The following is a 19704-nucleotide window of genomic DNA, read 5'->3' on the forward strand; positions in this document are numbered from 1 at the left end:
AAGTGTTATTTTCCATTGATTCATCCATTAGAATTTCTTCTCATTGCTTATTTTCTTTTTTCTTACAGATAAGATTTACTGATAAATATTGAATTGAATGATGCTGGACAAGGGATCATTTTTAAATTTCTCTTTCACAACTTTAAGATGGCATTCATCATCATCATCATCATCATCATCATCATCATCATCATCATCCAGCCTATTCCAATATGCAGGCACCACAAATCAAAGGCATGTTTCTTGACTCTTGATAGATGGCATTGTTTAATCAAAAGGACTAGAATGTCCCAACTATGTCAATTCATATTAGCCAAGCAAAAACCATGGAAGATCCCTCAAATAACCTGGTCCAATGCCATGAAAGTCTTTACAGGGGATAATAAACATTTTAAATCATATCCAGAAACATACTGGCAACCAGTGCAATTCATGAAACTGTATCAGCTACAACTGGAACTGGCCACAAAGAAATGAAGAGTAGCACCATAAAAAGACAACCTCAATTCACAAATCAAACTCATATCAGATTTCAACCTTCTGCCAGTCTAGAACAATACCATTATTGCCAATATTGAAAGCTACTGAGAGATTAAGAAGCACAAAGATGGGTGCACCTCTGGCTCCACCAAATGTCATCAATTATACAATCAATGCTGTGGTATAGACCATAAAGGACAAGGCAAGAAGTCATTGCCAATCAGACAAGGAAGCCTTGAGCCCATCCAAGGAACTAGTTGGTGAAAATGTCTCAGGTTCCTGTCTAGTTCACATTTTGATAAGGTGAGGGAAAGGGAAGCTCATTCAGACTTGGAAGGGTCTGTTACTATAAATATACATAATCCTGGCCTAAATGGCATTTGTTTCTTCATCTGCTTTATCTTGTAGGACTTGCAGGACTGACAGCTGTCTCTGTGTTTGATCCCTGGGCTGAAATCTGACTGAAACGGGTCTAAATAATCTGCTTCCACCAGGATTCTCTGCAACTGCAGGCACAAATATCTCAACCGGAAACAAGATGATAACTAGATGACCTTTTGATGAGCGTGCACACCATCACCTCCTTCAATGCTGATGGCATCGAAAGAAACGGGCGCAACTACATTCACTTCCTGTGTCATCTCATAACTCTAGAGGCTCTAATAAATAGGTGGCCAAACCCACCATATAGAGCAGGGGTCACCAACCTTTTGGACCTCAGGGACCACTAAATTCATAATTTTAAATCCCACAGACCACTAATATGAATTAGTGATGGGATGGGGTCCTTCAGGCACTTAACTTGGCCACCTGTTAGCGGAGAGAAGTGTCCGGGGTGAACCCTAGCTTTGCTGTCCATTGCAGCTAAGAATATCAAATATGGCCAAGAATTAATGTTTCTATTGTGGCCAGCCTGGGTGCTAGATCAGTCCTCTGCAAACTCCGTCTCTCAAGGAGCCCGGCCAAAGTTTTGTGTGCCACTCACTGAAGGACCTGGACTCCCAGCAAGCGAGGGAAGGACTGGAGTACTAAATAGGGTACTCCAAGCTAAGTGCCTGAAGGACCCCATCCCGTCAGTGAGCTGGATTAATTGCTTCAGTGGGCCGGTATCTGGCCCAGGGAGCGTAGTTTGAGGACCCCTGATTTAGTTCAATATTAAAAAAAATGCAAAAATGCAGAGTTTTCTGCAGACCACCAAAATTTTCTCACGGACCACCAGTGGTCCACAGACCACCAGTTGGTGACCACTGATGTAGAGAACCCTGTCTACTTCCTCAAGAGTCACCAAATCAAACCTGTCTCAGATAGCACCACAAGACTGAGCTCTGGGCACTTCATCTGGAACTGCCCAATCAGAATTTCATCAGTTTTTCAATTATATAATGAGTACACATTTCCAAATGAATGTGCAAAAACAATGTCAAAAATACTAAATGAGAGAGATAGAACAAAGAATCAGGGTTGGGAAAGTGCTTAAAAACATGTTTGCGTTTTTGTGCAATAGCTTCCCATCCCACCCCCAGCAACATGAAGAACTTAATATATCCTTCTCAGATTTGCGGTTAATTATCCCTCTTTAAACTTTTTCCATCTCCTCCTCATATATGTTTCCAGATTGGATTTCATAATCATAATGAGATTGAGCAGAGAATTGGAAAAAGAGTTTCTTGGATCAAAGGATTGTCTTGTAAGTAATTACACTGTGCTAAAGTACTTATTCCACATCTTGATTTTAGGAATCAAGCATTCAGTGCTACTTTCATTATGTATTTTAATTTTTTTTGTTCAGAAAATCAAGCCATGCAGTTATAGAGATATTCTTAAGGTGAGATACAGTCAAACCTCTCAAGCTATCCCAAAAACCTTAGTGTACATTTCTCCCCCCAAATCCTCACCGCCCCATTCTCCAACTTAGCAAGTTGAAGAAAATTAATATCCTTTTGCCTTAGAGATGTGACTGCATTAATAAGAAATATAGATACTGATATATAAAAGGTTACATTCAAAGGTAACTTTCAGTCAAACTGGCAAGGAAACAAAAACCTTCTCTACCTTGCAGGTCAGCTTTGGTCAACTCAACTTTGTTAGCAAAAGAACGGAAAAAGCGAAAACAATAAATCAGAGTTAGTAAAATAGCAGATAAACCAGGGTAACGTCTACAAAAATAAATCAAAAGAAATTGGGATAACCAACACAACCCATATGCTCACTTCAGAGATATGGGTGACACTAGCAAGAGACATGAAATGACACCATCAAAGACAACAGACAGACATAGGTGGAGAGAGGTAGCTATGGCCTCAATCCATCATCAGCTCCACATCAAACCAAATAGCAAGCGACATAGCATGGAGTACTAGGAAGAGAAATAGAATGGACATACTTCTTATACAAAGAGTAACACCAGAAGGAACATTCATGGCACAAGATTCACCAATATTTATAAATGAAGGAGCAAATAGTGAGATTAGTTTCCCACTGAGGAGTTTCCCATGCTCATTTAAAATAAAAAAATGGGAAACCTATTTGCTTCCTTTGTGATGTACAGATCCAGAGGAAAAATATATAGGTAAATTTTTGCTTAATATCCATTCCCATGTAAGCTTTTAAGAAGCTATGTACAGTACAATATTGGTGTTTTTAAAATAAGATAAAATAACTTTTTTTCCCCTATTTCAGAATAATAGACTTGGTAGTAATGAAAGGCACCTCTGATCCTGACGTGATTATTTTATAAATCTGAGCTGCAAAAATCTGGATTATAACTAGATGGCATCAGAGTTTTCTGTATCCGATTGTTGCTATCTAGCAGTTTCCCAGATTGTTTGCATTGGATCTGGCAGCCTATCTTATAAACAACCTATCTTTTTTTTTTGGAAGTCTTTGATGTAGCTTTCTTTGAAGTTTTTAGGTGATGGCTTCAGTTCGCAATACAATCACTCAGCTTGTGTACTATGAATTCTTCTTGTTCATATATAAGGTAGATCTACCCAACATCAAGTCTGTGTTGATCATATCCCACCATATTCAAAAATGTTGTCATGGGAATGTTCCTGAAATGGAACCTGCTCTTGTTCTGGTCCTTGACTTCATTCTGCATCGGTGTATTTCTAAGTAAACACATTTCAGCTGCTAAATAGTTGATAATTTAAAGGATTCCCAAGCTCACAAGATTCTATTTCTGTTTAGTTTTCTATTATTTTCTGATGAATACATAACTTTGGAACTTTTCCCTATGTGGTAGAGAGATTTGCCCTGACATTTCCTTTGGAATTTCAGAATCTACAACTACTTGATTTAGGAAGCTCTTCTATTCAGTTGATGATCATCATTGTCGTCATCATCATCATGTTTATATTTATGTTTTTATTTTATTTTGGTATATTTATTTTTCTTGATTTTGGATATTTAGGATCATTTGCCAAAATGTAGCTCATAAATACATAAATAAACATCAGTTAATGATGGCATCAGGGATGTGTTTCTAGAATTTATGGTCTGTCATTCTACTAATGAATATTGCATCTGGAGTAGATTAGACTGCATGGAGTTAACTTATTCTGGGAATTTTAAGTTCCAGAAATCTCCTGGAACACATATGTTGAGGTCCATAAGGCAAATACTTCAAATACTATATGAGCTCCTGGTAGCTCCTTTACAGATAATGTAAAGAATGTTTATTATATGCTCTTGCTGTTGCTATAAAATTTAAGATTAGAATTTGGTTTTATTAAGTTTTCCACAAGGTAAGAAATATGTCATCTTTTCTTTACAATGTGTCTCATGTGTATTTGATGGAGGTATAAGAAAACAGTCACTTTTTTGGAGATCTGACTCTCCAGTTTATGAGAATGCTCTTATAAGAAAACTCAAGGAAGAATTGGAAATGTATTTCCTTCTGCTGAGATCTCTAAAATTAGATATACTTAATATATTTAGGATACAGGATAGATAAGGATATAAGGATTTGTGATGTAATATATAAGATAGATGGAGGTAATAAACCAGTGAAAGGAGCAAAGGCAAGATTATCCTTCCATTAACTTGTTAAGTATCTACTGCCCTGCCAAAAAACTTAGATTTTAGGAACAAGTTGTTCCAATACATTACTCTGGAATCAATCTTTGACTTCAGAGTTTCTTTCCCATATTGCAGAAATTGAAGGGAGGGATGAACGAGAAAATATCCCATAAAAGGACATTTATATCCAACACTCATGAAAGAAAGAAAACTGGTAAAGCACTGACCCATCAGCTCTACTGGAGGATTTATCAGACATACTGATTACCACTTTTGGAACACATTATTGTTATGTATTTTATTTTATTTTTTCAGAAAATCAAGCCATGCAGTTTATAGATATTCTCACAGACCATCATCAACCGGGCCTGGTGCTAAAACTGCAAAGGAAGTTTCTGCTTTAGCTTCTAATGCATTAGCATTTAAACAACAATCCTATGTCACTTGCCTGCTTGTAAGATCACTTGCAAACAGTGTGATTTACTTCTATGGAGACACTGAACATAGTGTAGCTCACTATGACTCATCAAAAAGCTTCATGCTTTATTCATTCGCTTTCTTTTTTAAAAAAAATTATTCATCATCCCACAGTCATTAAATAGATTTTACAGAGTTTCTTCTCTCTTGAAGGAATTCTTGTTCTACTTTTTGAGCATTAGCACTACGCAGAGTTATAGAAGTGGGATAATTGAGCCTTCAATTTTTGAAACTTTACAGTTTCAAAAAAAAAAAAAATCTAATTATTGCAATAAACAGGAGATGGGGAACCCATAAAGGAAGTGGCTTATTCTGTGATACCAGCACATCATATGTCTTTTTTTAAGTAAAGTGATAGGCTACCTGGTATCTGATAACCAAAATTATTTCTGGTATGTATTTATGACTGTCCTGTGATCAAGATCATTTATAATCTTCCCAGCTAGCTTCCAACCGGTAAAAGGCAATGAGGGAGGCCAGATTCACTTAATAATTGCATGATTTGCTTAACAACTGTGGCAAAAAGGTCAGAAAGTGGGACACAAATCACTTCACAACTGCCTTGCTCAGCAATAAAAAACTGGGGCTTAATTGTGGTCGTAAGTCAAGGACTACCTTTATATATGGTATAAGAGTTACAATTGTTTATTATTACATCTGCTAAATCTCATCTATTGTGAATGAATTTCTCTTGCTGGCTCCAATTGTATAGTTACCAGAAGATATCCAGCCAGTAAAATCAGGTTTTGGGATATATAAAGTACATTTAATCTGATTAAGTAACTGAGACATATTGCACCTAATTTTATTGCTAATTTTAAAGAGAAGAAAGATCTTTTTAAACATTTTATTTAGAGGTACTATTATTCTTGTCAATGAAGTCCCTCAGTAAGAAAAGACTGAATAATTAATGGTAAATGCTCATTTTACTGCTTATGTCTCGCCAGGTCACAGGGGAGGGGCGGGGGGGTAGCGGTTATCATTAAAGAAGGTCTGAGACCGAGGGAGGCCACTGTTCCTCAGACGGCCGGCTGTGAATCCCTTTTTGTGAAATGGGGTCATGGGGTTCAGATGGGTTTGCTGATCACGTACCTGGCTCCCTGCCACATGGCAACAGCCCTGCCTGAGCTACTCAACGTCATCGCCGCGGTGGCGGTTGATACCCCTAAGATTATGGTTATGGGGGATTTCAACCTGCCGTCCATGGGTGAGACGTCAGAGATGGCTCGGGAGTTCATGGCTTCCATGACAGCTATGGACCTGACCCAGTTAATTCATGGCCCTACCCACACAGGGGGAAACACGCTGGATCTGGTTTTTGTCTCTGGACAGTGGTTGAGGGATCTTGATATAGGGGATATAGTTACTGAACCCTTGTCATGGTCAGATCACTCTCTCCTTCATCTCGACTTTCGAACCGCTGCACCCCGCCGCAGGGAGGTGGAGCCGGTCAGATGGTTCCGCCCCAGGCGCCTGATGGAACCTGACAGATTCCAGACGGAGCTTGGGCCATTTCCTGAGGTTCTGGCACACGCCTCGACTGGAGACCTGGTGGCCGCCTGGGATAGGGTGGCTGCTGGTGCTCTGGATCGGGTCGTGCCTTTGCGGCCTCTGACCCGGCGCCGATCTCAATTGGCTCCTTGGTTTACCGAGGAGCTGAGGGAGTTGAAGCGCCGGAAAAGACGCCTAGAGAGTAGTTGGAGGGCCAGTCTTCTTGAATCTGACCGGACACTAGTAAGATCCCACATTAGGAATTACTTAGTGGCGATAAAAGCAGCGAAATGTAGTTATTTTGCTGCTCTTATTGCGTCATCAGATAATCGCCCGGCCGCCCTCTTTAGGGTGACCCGCTTCCTGCTCCACCAGGAAGCGCGGGAGGACCCCTTGGAGGGTAGAGCCGAGGATTTTGTTCAGTATCTGTATGACAAAATCACTCAGATTCGGGAAGATTTGGACTCCGACTGGGTAGTCTCAGGGGGAGAGACAGGGGCAGGTCTTGAGAATGCTATCTGGGATGGGTTTGATCCTGTGACCCCTGAGGACGTGGACAGGATTCTGGGTAGACTGAATGCGACCACTTGTTTATTGGACCCGTGTCCTTCCTGGTTAGTACTGGCTTCCCGGGAAGTGACACGAGGCTGGCTCCAGGGGATTATAAACGCTTCGCTGAGTGAGGGTGACTTTCCCGCCGCCTTGAAAGAGGCGGTGGTGAGGCCTCTCCTCAAGAAGCCTTCCCTGGACCCGGCAATGTTGGTAAATTATCGTCCGGTCTCCAATCTTCGCTTTGTTGCGAAGGTTGTTGAGAGTGTGGTCGCGCAACAGCTCCCCCAGCACCTGGATGAAACGACGTATCTGGATCCGTTCCAGTCGGGCTTCAGGCCCGGGTACAGCACGGAAACGGCATTGGTCGCGTTGGTTGATGATCTCTGGAGGGCTCGGGACAGGGGGTGCTCCTCTGTCCTGGTCCTGTTAGATCTCTCAGCGGCTTTTGATACCATCGACCATGGTATCATGCTGCACCGGTTGGAAGAGTTGGGGGTGGGAGGCACTGTGTTGCGGTGGTTCTCCTCCTTTCTCTCTGACCGGTCGCAGTCTGTGTTGACAGGGGGACAGAGGTCGGCCCCGAGGCCCCTCATATGTGGGGTGCCGCAAGGGTCGGTCCTCTCGCCTCTCCTGTTCAACATTTATGTGAAGCCGCTGGGCGAGATCATCCGTGGTTTCGGGGTGGAGTACCATCAGTACGCTGACGACACCCAGCTGTACATCTCCACCCCGGATCACCCCAACGATGCCCTTGAAGTGATGTCCCGGTGCCTGGAGGCCGTACGGATCTGGATGGGGAGGAACAGGCTCAGGCTCAACGCATCCAAGACTGAGTGGCTGTGGTTTCCGACGTCCCGATATAGTCAGTTGACGCCATCACTGACTATTGGGGGCGAATCATTGGCCCCCACGGAGAGGGCTCGCAACTTGGGCGTCCTCCTGGATTCACGGCTGTCTTTAGAAGAGCACTTGACGGCCATGACCGGGAGGATTTTTCATCAGGTTCGCCTGATTCGCCAGTTGCGTCCCTTTCTGGATCGGGACTCTTTACGCACGGTCACTCATGCCCTTGTCACCTCCCGCCTGGACTATTGCAACGCTCTCTACATGGGGCTCCCCTTGAGGAGCACCCGGAGGCTCCAACTGGCGCAGAGTGCGGCCGCGCGGGTGGTAATGGGAGCGACATGGCGTTCCCATGTAACACCTCTCCTGCGCGAGCTGCACTGGCTCCCGGTGGTCTTCCGGGTGCGCTTCAAGGTCTTGGTTACCACCTTTAAAGCACTCCATGGCTTAGGACCCGGGTACTTGCGGGACCGCCTACTACCACCAATAGCCTCCCACCGGCCGGTACGCTCCCATAGAGAGGGGCTCCTCCGGGTGCCGTCAGCCAAACAATGCCGACTGGCGGCCCCCCGGGGGAGAGCCTTCTCTGTGGGGGCACCTACTATCTGGAACGAGCTCCCCCCAGAGATACGGAGGATCCCGGATCTGCGCACCTTCCGCCGCGCCTTAAAGACCTTACTATTTCACCAGGCCGGCCTGGCCTAATTTTCCCCCTCTTTTATAAAAGATTTTTAAAATTTTAAATATCTTTTAGTATTTATATATTCAATTTTAAATTGGTTTTAAAAGTTTGGGGTTTTAAATTTGTCGGGCCAAAATTATTTAATTTGATTTTATTCTATTTTTTAAATTTTGTATTGTATGTGTTTTTATTGTTTGGCTGTGCACCGCCCTGAGTCCTTCGGGAGTAGGGCGGTATAGAAATCTAAATAAATAAATAAATAAAGACAGTGATGGCAATAAGATGAGGTTTGTTTTTGTATACATGTGAACTCTAATATGATGTGCATTTCCCAAATAAACATCTATGCCAGAGCACTAGGATTCTCTTTTTCCACTTCTGTAAGTTTTGTGATGTATTTTGTTGATGCTGCATACAAAAATTGCATATAGTCTGAGAAACTATATTACACCACAGCATGTACCAGATACTTTTTAAGAAAACTTGTACATAGGAAAATTATAATGTATGTGTCTTGTGGGAAATTATGTACAAAAATATCTAGATATTTCACATATACAGTATATATAAATTGAAGATTCATAACTGGCTGCATAAATAGAATACAATTATTTTTTAAAAAATATTAATGTTCTGCAAATATATTCATATACTCCCTAAAAGATCATGGATGCTGAATTTAAGAGTTCATAATGATAATTGGAGGATGTTACTTTCTTAAATATTTCTCTCTCTTATTCATCTTCATCTCTGCATAAACGATTTCAAATTAATAATTGAGGAATATTGGAGGTGGGGTTCTTATTAGTTGACAAAATATGTTACAGAAAAAGCTCCCAGAGGTTATATGGAGATGTCAACTATATATCAATCTGGTTTTTCATTTTATGACTGATTTTAAAATAATCTCAATAAAAAAAAAAGATACAAGTTCTTTTTTTAAAAAAATTACCCAATATAAATATAATTCTTTATCTTCATCCCTTGTTTACTGTTAAAATTGATTTCTGTAAATTACATGACTGTCCTTGTTTTGATTTTTATTTAAACCAGTACCTTTTCTGGTTAAGCAATCTCATTATATGAATGAAAGTACTCAGATTTATATATAACTAATGTTTAGAAAATATGATTTGATACAGTCTTTCTTGCTTAAATTCTACTCACGCTGATTATGTCATTCCAAAGCTGAAGATCTGAAGGTTGTGTGATAAGCGCTAGCTAAGCCTAGGATTTTTCACAGTTGGATTCAACAAAACCCTTAGCTTTGCTAAAATATCTTTGTGGGAGTGTGCTTCTTGGAAAGCAGTGATCAAGCCTGTAACAAGGAAAGGGAGCAGCAGCCCACAGTTCATGTTAGCCATAGCCAAAGATCACAGAAATAGTTATTTCAAATCCCGATAAGCATGCATCCAGCTCTATCATGATCTCAGCTATGGATTAATGTCCCGAATTTTCACTTAAAAGCTCAATCCCAGATATGTGTAACAAATTATCTCTTTCAGTGTATTATCTCTTATGAGCTGACACTATATATAGTTATTTGTCTCATGTAACCATCCTGATGGTTTGATGCTTGTTTGCATGTAGGATAAGTTATGCCTTTTCTTTTTTAAGAATCAGAGTTATCTCACTGAACATGGTTGTAAAAGATACAAAAGATGCAAAAGGTCCAATTAGTTTACACAAGTCTATACTGATGCATAATAGCTTTCCAAATTCATTAAAGAAAGGTATGGAACTCAACTGCAAACGTCAAGAGACTGAATCAGATATCTTATAAATGTAAACATGTGTTCCATTACTATGTTCTGATTCTAGTGGAATGAACAATTTGCTTTTTAAAATGAGTGTTTGTGCATGCCTTTGAATCACTGTTGACTTCTGGAGATTGCCTGGACCGGTCCCTGCAGTTTTGTTAACAGGATTTCAGAAGTGGTTTGCCATTGTCTGCTTCCCAGGACTAAGAGAAAGTGATTGGCGGAAAGCTAATTATGGCCCTCAGGTGGGACTAGAATTTATAATTTCCCAGTTTCTAGATCAGTGCCTTAAGCAGTTACACCAAGCTGTATCTTGTTTTTAGAAAGGATTGATGTTAATTAAGAAGATAGTTGTGCAACTATATGTAGTAGAAATTTTGAGTCTAGCAAACTAAATAATCAGACAATTCTATTTTGAAATGTCCCATATAAGATATATTTCTCTGAAACACAGCTGTCTCTGTGTTATGTAGAATGGCAGTAGTATAGTGCCCAATAGGGGAAAAAATGAATGGCAGCAAAATAGTTTATTCAAATAACTCAGTAAGGGTGAATTTAGGTTCAGAACCCTCCAAATCTGACCATCACTTTGCTATATCAGAAATGATACATTGCAGCTAAGAAAGTAAAATATATGTCATATATATAGAGAGAGAGAGCAACCGATATAAGCTGCACAAATTACTACTCTGGAGTAGAACCATTATTTCTCATGGCTCACAAATTCACAATTTATTTTCTTCTTTATAGAGATGTAGCTAAGCTAACCAGCTGTCCCAAAAAGAAAAGAAAAGACCTTCTACCTTGAGGTTTCCTAAATATTAATTTATAGCACAAAACCTGTGCTCAGATACACTAATATCAAGAATATTAGTGAGTTATGAAAATAACTCATTTCATAACTCATTAAATAACTGGCTATTCACAAGAGATGGAAAATAGAGGAAAGTGAAATGCAGAAAGTATTAATAGTTATCTTATTAGAAATGCCTTTTCATAAATCAGAAGTTGGATGATAACACAATCATAATTGCATTTGTGAGTTAATATATAAATTAAAATGACTAATATAAAATAAAGTACGAATCTTGTTCAAGCCACAAACGATAATACTGGACTTCTTAATTAACTGTGGTACAGATGCTTTGTGTTGCAATCATCTCTAACATTTCCTTATTCAAGAATGTGTTTTGAAGTCATTGACAGAACGGCAAAATTTATTTATTTACTTCTTTATATAATCCCATTACTGAGGACTCTGTAATGATGGACTGAGTCTAATATCATGGAAGAAAAAACCTGACTTGTACCATGAGTTTCTGTTCTCTTAGTCACATAACCTGCTCACCAAAATACCCTTAAAATCTGCTTTGTTTGATTGGAGCAGATTTAGAAAAATTCAAGGAGCTACAGATAATACAGCTCCCTTGCATTCTGTATGTAAATACTGCTACTTCTCACAACATTTTCTTTTTTAAAACTCAGAGTTGCTAAACAGCTAACCCTAAAAGGATTTGTGCCATCATCCAAAACTTGCTTTGCAAATAGTCACTGTCAATAATGGAATTATCACCACTTGCATTATCTGCCTTTCATTTCCCTCTTTCTTCAGTTTCTCCCACTGTGCATATCTTTCTAGTTCATCCTTTTGATAAAGGTGATTCTGGTAGGAAAAAAGCTTATCGTCTTTAATATGCCATCAATTTGTTGTTTCCATTCAGTTTTTCAGGTAAACAAAGCTGTCATATTAATGCTGTCAGCTGACACCAGCCATTGGTGGTTATTTTACAGAAAGAGATATTGTAAGATATTAAATTGAAGGGGAAAAATTCACATGTGAATATTCCCCCTCCCCCAAAATCACCGGATTCCAAATACAAAGGATGAGAGAGTCTTAGTAGCAGCCATTATGGGAATGTTACATTACATTATTGCTTTTTGGTATGTCCTACCTACCTTCTTCCTAAGTCCCTGATTCTTTCAAAAGCCTCATTATTCCAGAGCATTATTTCTTCATACATTCATCCAAAAATCAAAATATGGTACAAAAGAAGATGCTCTTAAAGTAGATTGTTGTTTATTCCAAAGTCATATAAAATATAAAAGACTGATGGAGAATTCAGCCAACTAACCATGTAGTTCATAGAACTCTTAGATGACAAAATGGGAGGTTATCCAGAACATATTGTAGACCTGCCTTTCTTCCATTGTTTTTGCTCAGCCCATTAGAACTAGAGGGCAACTGCAACTGCAACACATTTCCTCTATCAAACTATCTCAACTTGTTTAATCTAGGAGCCATGTCTTCCCTAGGCAGTGCCTACCTTCTGTAATAACATCCCCCCAGAGATCTGGATGTATCCAACCCTACTGGCTTTTTATAAGGCTCCAAAAACCTGGCTGTTTCTCCAGGTATTCAGGCCAGGTGATTAGATAAAAGGTTGGGCAAGTTTATTGTGAATATGATTTTATAAGGTATCATTTCCCTTGAATGTCATGGGCTATTGTTTTTAATTCTTTGGTTTTAATCTTTATACACTACCCAGAATCACTGTTGTGAGAATGGTGGCCATATAAATTATTTAAATAAATAAAATATTACACCATCCTAATAAAACTATTATTATGCATAGATTTATAATTTGAATTTGATTACTTATAATTTGAATTTATAGAATCCTAAGTGAAACTGGGATATATGTAATAACTCATGAAGACCACTATGCATTGTTTCAGGAGTATAGATATTTTTACAGAATCCTGTTTGTGGAAAATAACTCAAATGGAAAAAAATAATGTTCAGGTAATATTTGTTGTATTTCTTATAATCACTGTCTGATTATGAATAAACATCTCCAATTGCTTCATATATACATAAATTACTGCCAGCTGATGGGTAAGAATGCTTTTAATAGAAATCAACCTAAAGCTTTAATTGTAGAACACAACTGGATATCAAATAGATTATTCATAATTAGCAAGAGCTTGCAGGATAGGAAATATAGATCTTATATCAGGAGTACACATCAAAGACATTTCATCATTATGTAAGGTCTCAATTTTATTGGGAATTAAGTACCCAGATTGTTTATATACTGGCAAATCCTTAATCATTATATTACTTCTATAGTCATTCTTCTGCTATTTATTTGATGTTGTTTGGATAAAATCTATTATTATTACTGTTCTTGTTTTGGATTTAAGGTGATTAGAATTATAAACATAACCTAAGAGAGCCAAGTGATGTGCATGCTATATATAATGTATTTTGTGATAGGGATATAATACATCAAACAGAAAGCCATGTAGAATCATCTCTCGTTCCTTTCACATGTTGCACATCCAAGATGATTACAAATACGGAACATGTACATGGATAGCATGGGGAGATGTCACAATGAGGATAGATCAGTAAGAGGATTTATGATGGAAATGAATGGCAATGCATAGAACAGCGAGGAGGGAGGGAGGACTGAGCAAAAAGGAATTGCATTTTAAGTAAACTATACCTTCACATCCCCGCTCAATCTGCCCACTGCGGTGCAGAGCATCATTAATGAGATCTGGTAAACGCCCATTCAAGTCCACTGATGCTAGACAGCCCTGAAATCCATCTCTGGATGCTACCAGCTTTGGGAGATTGCTATACATTCCTTGAGCTAGTCCAGCAATGTACAGGTCACCTAAAGGAAAACAGATAGGAGACAAGGAAAGTCCAAGGCAATCAGTGAGCAGTGCTATTTACCGTTATATTATAATCAGCATCTTAAAAGGCCTTATTACTAATGATAAGGTAGGTAATACTAATATGACAGAAATTTGCAATATAAACAACTGTGTGATATAGAAATAAGCAGCTACATTTATACATTACATCAACAATATTATCATTCCCAAATTACAAACAATAAATATTTCACTACATTCTGTACGAGTCAGACTACAAGTCTTATAGCCAGTTCTAGGCACCATATTATAGGAGGAAGATAAAAAAACTAGCAACTGATTCAGGGAATTAGGAATATTTTGTTTAATATTGGGAGGATAGAACTGAGGAGGGTATCTTTGTCACTCAGAAGGCCAAGTTCTATTCTCTATCATTCCAGAGCACGTGTCACATAACAATAGTTTTAACTTGCAAGAAAACAGATTCTGAATGAATGTAAAGAAAAACAATAATAAGAAAAGCTGTTTTATAGTTGAATCAGTTACAGGCTGTGTACTGGACTTCCCTTCACTTGTTTAGGATCTAGTGGAGCAGCGGTGAGACAGCTATCTGTTGGGGAGGTTTACTCCTGCCCTAGGGATTGGATTTGAAGATGTAAATGGCCCCTTTCAACCCTATGATGCCATACATAAAGTTCTTAAGAAATAATTTCAGCTATCCAGTGCAATACCTTTTTAAAGTCTTACTGCTTTCTACAGAGTGGAGTTCCCAAACCCATGATCTCTTCATCACTGAAAATACCAGGTATTTGTAATCATTATATGGTTTGCCTTTCCAGTATTTCCCACATCCAGCTTTCAGATTTTTCAATGGATATGGTATTAGGAATAATTATTATCATGCATGGATGAATCAATTCAAAATTGATCCAGTTACTTACCCTTAAGGTCAAGGTTTTTGGCACCATTGATGACCTGAGTAACAACCCTGGTATCCACTTTTAGGCTATGGGTGTTGCTGTTGTCTCTGGTGATAACTACATTGTGCCACTGATTGTCATTCAATGGGCGATCACTATTGCCCTTGATAACATTAGGTCCATTTCCAAGGTCAAACACATAATGTATATACCTGCAAAAAATAAAAGTCCCTGCTTTGAAAAGGTTCAGAAAAGAAGATCATTCTAAATTTCAAATAATAATGGTTTGTCTAGGGAAATGAAACAAAAGCAGCTTTTTCAGAGAAAGTATGCTACAGCTATGAAGTCATTAAAGTTATAATTTCAAAAAATAAAAGAATCAGAAATTAAAATTAGATTTTAAACACATATGAAAGACCTCTATTAACGAATCCATTGCCAGAGCCAACCGAAGATCTTACCCCTTGACCAGCTCAACTGCAATGAAATCATTTCCATCCCCACTGTTGAAAAGGATGAAACCATCGGCAGAAGTTGTCTTGAACTGGAAGAAGAGATGCATGGAGGTATAGGCCTGCAAGGTCGCTAGGCTCAGGTAGCTGCTCTTGGTCTTGAAGGTAACAGGATCAGCAATGATGTTACGGAGCCCAAAGCGGGCTTTCAATTCACAATAGTCAATGTCTCCATTCTTGCATAAGTCAATGTAGAGAAGGCCATTGAACATGAGGCTCTGAAGGTGGCCAATGAAGCTGGAAGGAATGACAGAAATGTAACGCTTCTCTGTCATTATCCCAGTCTCAATGTTGTGGAACTCCAAGCGAGTGTGGTCACCAACCATTGTACCTGAAGATCAAAGCACAAAAAAACTAAAAAAAAAATTCTGCAGTAACTAGTAATAGAAGAAAGCCTACTCAAAATTATTTTCATCTTTTTAGGAATAAATAAATAATGACACATCTTGCTAAACTACAATTTCCAGTATTTTTAACCATTACCAATTTTTTCTAGGAATGTTGGGAACTGCAGCTCACCAAAATGTGGAGTGCTAAATCTTTCCTGAACCTTTTTTCTATTAATAGTAATGCTGTCTCTTTAAGTCAACCTATCATAACTTGGTACATTTAATCTGTGCATCTACCATGCCAAGAAATTGCAGCTATTGTGGTCTTTAGCCCTCCTGGCTGAGAATGTTAGAACTACATTCCAACCCATGTGGGGAACACAATGATAAATAAGGATGCTTTAAGGCTCCACCACCTTGTTCAGAAGATGCAAGGTAAACCACTGAAAGAAATGCATTAGAAGACTGCATGCTTGTAAGACCTGGCATTCCTCTTTCTTCTTTAGTTTGGCTTTTGAGAAAACAATTTTGCAAAGATGTGATCACTGAGAAAGTTGGTTGAATAGACAAAGTTATCAGGGAGCTTGTTGTATTAAGCTCTGAGTGCAATTGAAATGAAAATGGAGTGAACAGAGACACAATTTTAAAAGCAAGCAATATCAGCAATCCATATATTATCTGGCCTTGTGGATAGTAGTATCAGAAACAACTATGTTCAGTTCTGAATTTTAAAAGCTAAAATTACACACTAAAGTGTGACGTCTGATAAAATTTTCCACTCTATAATGTACAGATAATCAACATTTATATCAGCCTGTACAAGTCACTGTAATAATTATCTTTAACAATTCCTGAGAGAATATTTTTTGTTTCATGGTAGATTTTATTGTCACAATCCTTTATTGCTGATCAAATATGATCCATAACTCTACATTCTGCAGAATGCTACCGCACTTTTAAAAACAGTACCAACTAGGAATGGATGAGAATATATTTCACCATGACACATATAATTAAAAATTTGTAATAGGATATTTTTTCTCACAAACTTTAAATTATGTTAACTGATTCTGTTCTCATTCTATTGTTATTATTTATAATCCTATGACTGCATTGAACAATTATGGCCAGCAGAATTCTTTCAAAAGGCAAAACACATGAGAGTATTTAATACTATGAAATTGTTGGCTGTATTTGGATATACATTTAAACCATGTTTTAGCATTTATGAGAATGCAACTATAGGTTTCTCTCAGGTTTGCATACTGCTTTTCAATTGGAAAAGCCCCCCAAAAGTCTCAACCTTCTGTTTCTACTTAGATTAACTACATCTTAGTGTACTATCTCAACCCTAAACAATCACAGATCTTAATTATAATTAACAAAAATAAATATGCTTTGAAATTAGCTGTTTGTACCAAACATACATTTAATCTTAATGCTGAGTCTTAACATAGTTTGGGTTGGACAATATGGCAAGAAGTTTCTAAATTCAAGCAGAATGAAAAAGTTTCTGTTATGTCTATGATAGGAAATGAAAGCAGAAGTTAGGCCATCTTTTCTATTGGGCCTTCAGACCTGCCACATTTACTACTGTGGGAAATTGGGAGAGGGGATTGCATAGAGCATGGGTGATATAATAGCATTCCTTTCTCAGAGGTTCAAGGACATCTTGCCCTGCACCTGGAAGACTGGAACTGGGAGGCACCTCCAGTTGGGACTGTGCTTTGATTGGACCATGTGATGGACTTGTGGGTGTTGGGCAGGGACTTGAACTTTCTTTTGGGTGGGGAAAACCTAGAAGTTTTCAAATTCGGGTTTTCCCAGATGTGCCAATATGACTCCTCTAATAAAATGTAACTTTGAGGAAACTCAAGCATCGGAATTTTCTTTCGTTGGGGGTGTTATTTGGAATCCTGACATTAACCTGAATCTCCTTTAAAAATCTCACCAGCTCCCCAGATACCGGGGTGCTGTCTGAGGTCCTGAGCCCCAAACGTTGACCCAAAACCGGGCAGTGTGAAGACTCAGGGAAGATGGAGGTACATTAGTCTTGGGTCTTTCTTCTAACACTAAGCTGGAGGTTCGGCTTTAAATTTTCATCAAGCCCTCCAGTGTTTTTCATTTATGTAGCAGCACCTGTCTTACGGAACAGGATTCCCACCCCCACCCCCGAGGTCTGGATGGCCCCAATTCTGTAAGCCATTTGTAAGGCTCTGGAGACTTAGCTGTTTCCCTTGATGTTTGCATTAGGAGCTTAGATGATCTCTGCTTCTGGCTTTTGTGATTGTGGTCATTCTTTTATTCTTTAGGACCAAGGATTGTATATGCTGTGGTTCATGTTTTAATCCTTGTACAACAAAGTCACTGTTGTGATCGATGGTTACACAAATTATTTAATCAAGTGAATAAAATGAATAAATTTCTACTTACAGATCAGCAATGTCAAATTTAATACAAACTTTTGATTGATTGATGATGGATTCATTATGTGCATCAAGTCAGTGTCGACTCTTAGCGAGCACCTAGATTTTCTCCATGATGATTTGTCTCTAATCTGGTCCTTCACATCTTCCAACAGAGTCCCTATTGCCACTGTTGTATTATTGTTGCTGGTTATCCTCTTTTTTCTACCTTTCTTACCATTAGAGTCTTCTTGGAGAACTAAGTTTTTGCATAATGGGTCTGAAGCAGGATAATTTATCTGTATCTGTATGACAAAATTCAGATTCGGGAAGATTCGGGAAGACTTGGACTCTGACTGGGTAGATTCAGGAGGGATGATGGAGGCAGGTCTTGAGAATATTATCTGGGAAGAGTTTGATCCTGTGACTCCTGAAGATGTGGACAGGATACTGGGTAGACTGAACGCAGCCACATGTTTATTGGACCCGTGTCCCTCCAGGTTGGTGCTGGCCTCTCGGGAGGTTACAGGAGGCTGGCTCCAGGGAATTATTAATGCTTCCTTGAGTGAGGGTGTCTTCCCCGCCACCTTGAAAGAGGCGGTGGTGAGGGCTCTCCTCAAGAAGCCTTCCCTGGACCTGGCAGTGTTGGCTAATTATCGTCCAGTCTTCAACCTTCGCTTTGTTGCGAAGGTTGTTGAGAGTGTGGTAGCGCGACAGCTTCCCCAGTACCTGGATGAAACAGTTTATCTAGATCTGTTCCAGTCGGGCTTCAGGCCTGGGTACATCACGGAAACAGCATTGGTCGCATTGGTTGATGATCTCTGGAGGGCTCGGGACAGGGGTTGTTCCTCTGTCCTGGTCCTATTAGATCTCTCAGCGGCTTTTGATACCATCGACCATGGTATCATGCTGCACCAGTTGGAAGAGTTAGGAGGTGGTTCTCCTCCTTTCTCTCTGACCGGTTGCAGTCTGTGTTGGCAGGGGGGCAGAGGTCGACCCCGAGGCGCCTTGTATGTGGGGTGCCACAGGGGTCAGTCCTCTCGCCCCTTCTGTTCAACATTTATGTGAAGCCACTGGGTGAGATCATCCGTGGTTTCAGGGTGAAGTACCATCAGTACGCTGATGACACTCAGCTGTACATCTCCACCCCGGATCACCCCAATGATGCCCTTGAAGTGATGTCCCAGTGCCTGGAGGCTGTACGGATCTGGATGGGGAAAAACAGACTCAGGCTCAACCCATCCGAGACCAAGTGACTGTGATTTCCGATGTCCTGATATAGTCAGTTGGTGCCATCACTGGGGGCGAGTCATTGGACCCCACGGAGAGGGCTCGCAACTTGGGAGTCCTCCTGGACTCACGGCTGTCTTTAGAAGAGCATTTGATGGCTGTGGCCGGGAGGACTTTTTATCAGGTCCGCCTGATCCGCCAGTTGCGTCCCTTTCTGGATCGGGACTCCTTACGTACGGTCACTCACGCCGTCGTCACTTCCCGCCTGGACTACTGTAATGCTCTCTACATGGGGCTCCCCTTGAAGAGCACCCGGAGGCTCCAGCTGGTCCAGAAT

General features: G+C 39.7%; 1 protein-coding gene across 31 annotated transcripts in view; it reads right to left on the reverse strand.

Moving 5' to 3' along the window:
* NRXN3 (neurexin 3) overlaps nt 1-19704 on the reverse strand; it is a 1299896-nt gene that overhangs the window by 720240 nt on the left and 559952 nt on the right. For 17 of the 31 annotated variants that reach the window (XR_009621379.2, XR_015728807.1, XR_015728806.1 and 14 more), the window contains 4 exons: nt 15353-15734; nt 14913-15103; nt 13815-13988; nt 2533-2559 (listed from right to left, as the gene is read on the reverse strand). Coding sequence is in view for 28 of the 31 variants with exons in the window: in XM_060687369.2 (XP_060543352.2) it covers nt 2533-2559; nt 13815-13988; nt 14913-15103; nt 15353-15734 (774 nt within the window). In the remaining 3 variants the exon portion in view is untranslated. The remainder of the gene's footprint in view (nt 1-2532; nt 2560-13814; nt 13989-14912; nt 15104-15352; nt 15735-19704) is intronic. The other 14 variants (XM_087873454.1, XM_087873420.1, XM_087873399.1 and 11 more) reach the window with 1 other exon arrangement.

The sequence above is a fragment of the Pantherophis guttatus genome, chromosome 1 (genome assembly GCF_059756535.1).
Source record: "Pantherophis guttatus breed Tessera chromosome 1, ASM5975653v1, whole genome shotgun sequence".
Classification (NCBI taxonomy): Eukaryota; Metazoa; Chordata; class Lepidosauria; order Squamata; family Colubridae; genus Pantherophis; species Pantherophis guttatus.